Source organism: Diaphorina citri, unplaced genomic scaffold (genome assembly GCF_000475195.1).
Source record: "Diaphorina citri unplaced genomic scaffold, Diaci psyllid genome assembly version 1.1 scaffold1819, whole genome shotgun sequence".
NCBI lineage: Eukaryota > Metazoa > Arthropoda > Insecta > Hemiptera > Psyllidae > Diaphorina > Diaphorina citri.
In genome coordinates this window covers 8,506-12,946 of record NW_007379245.1, presented here as the reverse complement: position 1 = coordinate 12,946, position 4,441 = coordinate 8,506, and the positions used below count along the sequence as shown (strand labels likewise).

General features: G+C 38.9%; 2 protein-coding genes across 2 annotated transcripts in view; one reads left to right on the top strand and one right to left on the bottom strand.

The window, feature by feature from the left end:
- Positions 1-298, top strand: part of LOC103517351 (collagen alpha-1(III) chain) — a 13,585-nt gene extending 13,287 nt beyond the window's left edge. Inside the window, exon 4 of the mRNA XM_008482376.3 lies at positions 186-298. Coding sequence (XP_008480598.2) covers positions 186-239 — 54 coding nt within the window. The 3' untranslated portion in view covers positions 240-298. The remainder of the gene's footprint in view (positions 1-185) is intronic.
- The window catches only part of LOC103517352 (NADH dehydrogenase [ubiquinone] 1 beta subcomplex subunit 3), an 8,322-nt gene extending 6,414 nt beyond the window's left edge, over positions 1-1,908 (bottom strand). Inside the window, exons 1-2 of the mRNA XM_008482377.3 lie at positions 1,757-1,908; positions 327-474 (exon numbers count right to left, since the gene is read on the bottom strand). Of these exons, the coding sequence (XP_008480599.1) occupies positions 327-466 (140 nt within the window). The 5' untranslated portion in view covers positions 467-474; positions 1,757-1,908. The remainder of the gene's footprint in view (positions 1-326; positions 475-1,756) is intronic.
- Between the last annotated feature and the right edge of the window lie 2,533 nt (positions 1,909-4,441).

Genomic DNA, 4,441 nt, shown 5'->3' with positions numbered 1-4,441 from the left:
AATAATAATAATAATAATAATAATAATAATAATAATAATAATAATAATAGTGCTTATTTATACTGCTTGCATAGGACTACCTCCTCAGCAGACCATGCCTGCTCAACATCAACAGTTCTTTATGCCTAAATAATAGTAGAGTGGCTTGTCCATAGTTTCCTCCTGTACAAACTTATTCATACAACCCTCCTCAGCAGACCATGCCTGCTCAACATCAACAGTTCTTTATGCCTAAATAATAGTAGAGTGGCTTGTCCATAGTTTCCTCCTGTAATTACCTCCTGTACAAACTTATTCATACAATAAATTTTCATTCAAGTACCTACCTGAGCCAAGGATCTTTCAGTCCTTTTGCTGCCAAAGCTCTTTCTACATTTTGAAGTGGAGGACAGTTTTCCAATTTCATGACTCTCCAGTCGGGAACTTTGAACGGGGGTTCATGATGATGATCTCCATGACCTCCCATGATGTTTTCTGTGGAAATGAAAACTTGGGTAAGTCTGGTGAACTATGAATGAATCTCACATGTCAATTGGAAACCTTTTTACACTTTCATGTTTAATTAGAACTTGAAAGTAATAAAAGTGAGTTCCAAAATTTGAACTCTCACATTTTTCCTTTGATTGGGTAGATAATCTATCCATGTTTAATTAGAACTTGAAAGTAATAAAAGTGAGTTCCAAAATTTGAACTCTCACATTTTTCCTTTGATTGGGTAGATAATCTATCAGTTTTTGGTAATTATTCAGAAGTCACACCAATGAAAAAGAAAGCTCCTTTTTGTGTAACCTAACCTTTTATAAATACCTGGTCACTGCTAAAAAATTGTGAAGGTTCCTTTGTAAGTTTAACCCTATCCCCATAACTATGGTCACTACTCATTTGTGACAGCTCCTTTTGTAGCAATTTTCCATTGAGATCAACTTCTGAACAAGTAGGCAGTCTCTGTAACACATGAGAGAGGGTTGACAGCCTCATGGACTACACATAGAGAGTTGACAGTCTCTATACAGTCACTTGAATACACATAGAGAGTTGACAGTCTCTATACAGTCACTGTAATACACTTAGAGAGTTAACAGTCTCTATACAATCACTTTAATACACTTAGAGAGTTGACAGTCTCTATACAATCACTTGAATACACGTAGAGAGTTGACAGTCTCTATACAATCACTTGAATAACAGCTTCCACAAACGTTAAGTCACATAATGGCCAGTAGGGCTAGCGACAACGTTCGTCATAAGATAAGGGGTAGGTAGGTACTAGGTAAAGGATCTCAAACGTAAATCACATGATGGCCAAATTCTCAAATTATATTGAGGATAAAATTCCATACCTTGGCTGGGATTGAACCCACGCCCTCCTGTTTACCAGATACAGGTTTGCAAATTCTCAAATTATATTGAGGATAAAATTCCATACCTTGGCTGGGATTGAACCCACGCCCTCCTGTTTACCAGATACAGGTTTGGGAAAAAAAGTTCAATACCTACATGCGTAGACCGTAGACGTAATTTTCTCAATAGATTTTGGAGCCTATTGAGCACAAGAGCATTTTAAAGAGATTATTGATTTCATCAAAACTCCCAGTCAGTTTCTCCGATTTTGTTAAAACTTAGCATAATTGTTCGGAACCTGAGATACACTCTTGCCAAGACAATAACTCAATAAATATGAATAACCCAAAAGGAAGATTTCTCAGAGTGCATTCTAGTTCAGTGAACCACTGGCTAAAATTACTAGGTACCTTACCTTTCGGATTGAGACTGGGTTTCCTTTTCTTTATTCTAGAATCACGAACTTAAATGATCTCCAAATTCCTGCTTCGGGATCCAGGATCACCAGGATGATCTGGAATAGAAATCTAGAAAGGATTCTGTTTGAACATCTGATAAGAAAGTGATAAAGTGTCAAACTCAAAAAAAGCAAAAGAGCTAGACGAATAATCCAACTTTTATCTGTTATCAATTTTGTTTACATTTCAAAATAAAGTGATAAGTTTGAACTTGGAATTGGGACAGAACACTCGTCCTGCAAGTCGTCCATTTGTAATTTTTTCAAAATATTCGTCTCACCTCTTTTCCTTTCGAAAATTTTGTCTTCCAACATTTGTACAGGTGAGATAGGGATCTGTTCCTCCATTTTATTCATACCTCCATGAAAGTGATAAGTTTGAACTTGGAATTGGGACAGAACACTCGTCCTGCAAGTCGTCCATTTGTAATTTTTTCAAAATATTCGTCTCATTGGTCCTTGTATAACAGAAGGGAGGAATCAAAGAAACTTACGCTAGCGCCAGATCCTATCCAATAACATTGTGCGACAGTCAAAGATATTAATTTTGCGGACTGCAACGTTCCTCCCATATGATATTTCTATTACCTCTGAGAGCACAGAGTTCCGAAAATGGCGGTAGATTCATGCACAGCTTCTCTCAAACTTTTCTTTTCTGTTTCTGAAACCTCTTTTCCTTTCGAAAATTTTGTCTTCCAACATTTGTACAGGTGAGATAGGGATCTGTTCCTCCATTTTATTCATACCTCCATGGTCTCATTGGTCCTTGTATAACAGAAGGGAGGAATCAAAGAAACTTACGCTAGCGCCAGATCCTATCCAATAACATTGTGCGGCAGTCAAAGATATTAATTTTGCGGATTGCAACGTTCCTCCCATATGATATTTCTATTACCTCTGAGAGCACAGAGTTCCGAAAATGGCGGTAGATTCATGCACAGCTTCTCTCAAACTTTTCTTTTCTGTTTCTGACCCAGATCCCAGAGGACCCACTGCAAAATCCTCATCATTGAGGCCTAAGGTTTCTTTAATTCTTTCTTTTGGTTTGAAATTCAATTAAGAATTAGTGGAGCCCATTTGAAGCAAAAATTATCGATCAAAATGAATTTCTCATTCTTTCTTTTGGTTTGAAATTCAATTAAGAATTAGTGGAGCCCATTTGAAGCAAAAATTATCGATCAAAATGAATTTCTCATTTTTTTGTAATTCCCATATATATTTTAAAAGGTCGAAAATTCAATATATATTTTTATTTTCCGTTCTAATGAAAGAGTTCAAATATGTGTGACGTCAGACTTTACGCAGTTGTTTTTTTCGTCCGTTAGGTAGCGCCATAATGCAGTACATCTTATATTATAAGAACGAGATCCATTCACTCATTCACATTTCACACACTGATCGCTCTATCTCGAGAACCACAACACCTAGAAAGCTGAAATTTGGTAGGAACATTCCTTTTATGGTCTAGGTGTGCAATAAGAAAGGATTTTGCAAAAATCTAAACCGATCCTGAGATATGATCAATTTTTGATCGCTAAAATCTCCATAAGAAATACACAGGAAGCAGAGACTGCGGGAGAGAAAACTTTTCCTCGCTCGCCTAATATTTGAGTTTCGTTTATGTTTTTAGTTTGATAACTACAAGTTCGGCCATGCCTTTTCCACAAGTTTGGCCATGCCTCGGGATGAACTAGCGGGATTCCGGAGCGAAGCGACGGAATAATAATAATAAGAAGATTAATTCTTATCATCTGAAATTCCTTTGTTTGACCAACATTTTCACAAATGCCCACTTCGTGTAGGTTCGTGATATTCCGGAGAGTCTATGCGCGTGGTGCCCTCAGGCGTTGGAATGCACGCTGGAGTCGAAGTTAGCCGAGGCCGGAGAGACGAACTTTGCCGAGGAGTACAACGATGTGGACGTGACCGTGCTGGTGACTGGAGTGGATGAGAACAATAGGTTAGTGTGAATGGACTATAGCTTAGTGTGACCGGATATATATATATATATTTTTCTATTATATACGTACCGGAAAACTCTCGTCCGGAATCACAGCCGAACCGTACCTTCTGGAAACAGGGCCCAAGGATATTTTTGATCGACATAATTTATCGAATCTCTGTGCCAAGTTCGAGCGACGAAAGTTCCGCCATTTAGGGCTATACTGGGAAAAAGCTCAAAAGGAACTAGCGCTTCTCACGACTTTACCTTCAGTCACAGGTCGCTAAAATTTTGCAGACAACTTCCATTATTATTGATGATCAAAAGTTTTCGCGGGCCGGACCTCGAGAAATGTACGGTTCAACCGCTTTTTTAACGCCAAATCTGTGAAAAAACTCACGTTCACGCGCCTCCCGTCACGCTTGATAATTTGTCCAATAATAGTTTCTCCTGTTTTATGAGTCTCGCTGTTTTCTGCCTCGGTGGTGTAGTGGTCAAGGCGCTCGCCTGGTAAACAGGAGGGCGTGGGTTCAATCCCAGCCGAGGTATGGAATACCTACCTCGGTGGTGTAGTGGTCAAGGCGCTACCTACCTCGGTGGTGTAGTGGTCAAGGCGCTACCTACCTGGCGAGCGAGGAAAAGTTTTCTCTCCCGCAGTCTCTGCACTCTGTGTATTTCTTATGGTGATTTTAGCGATCAAA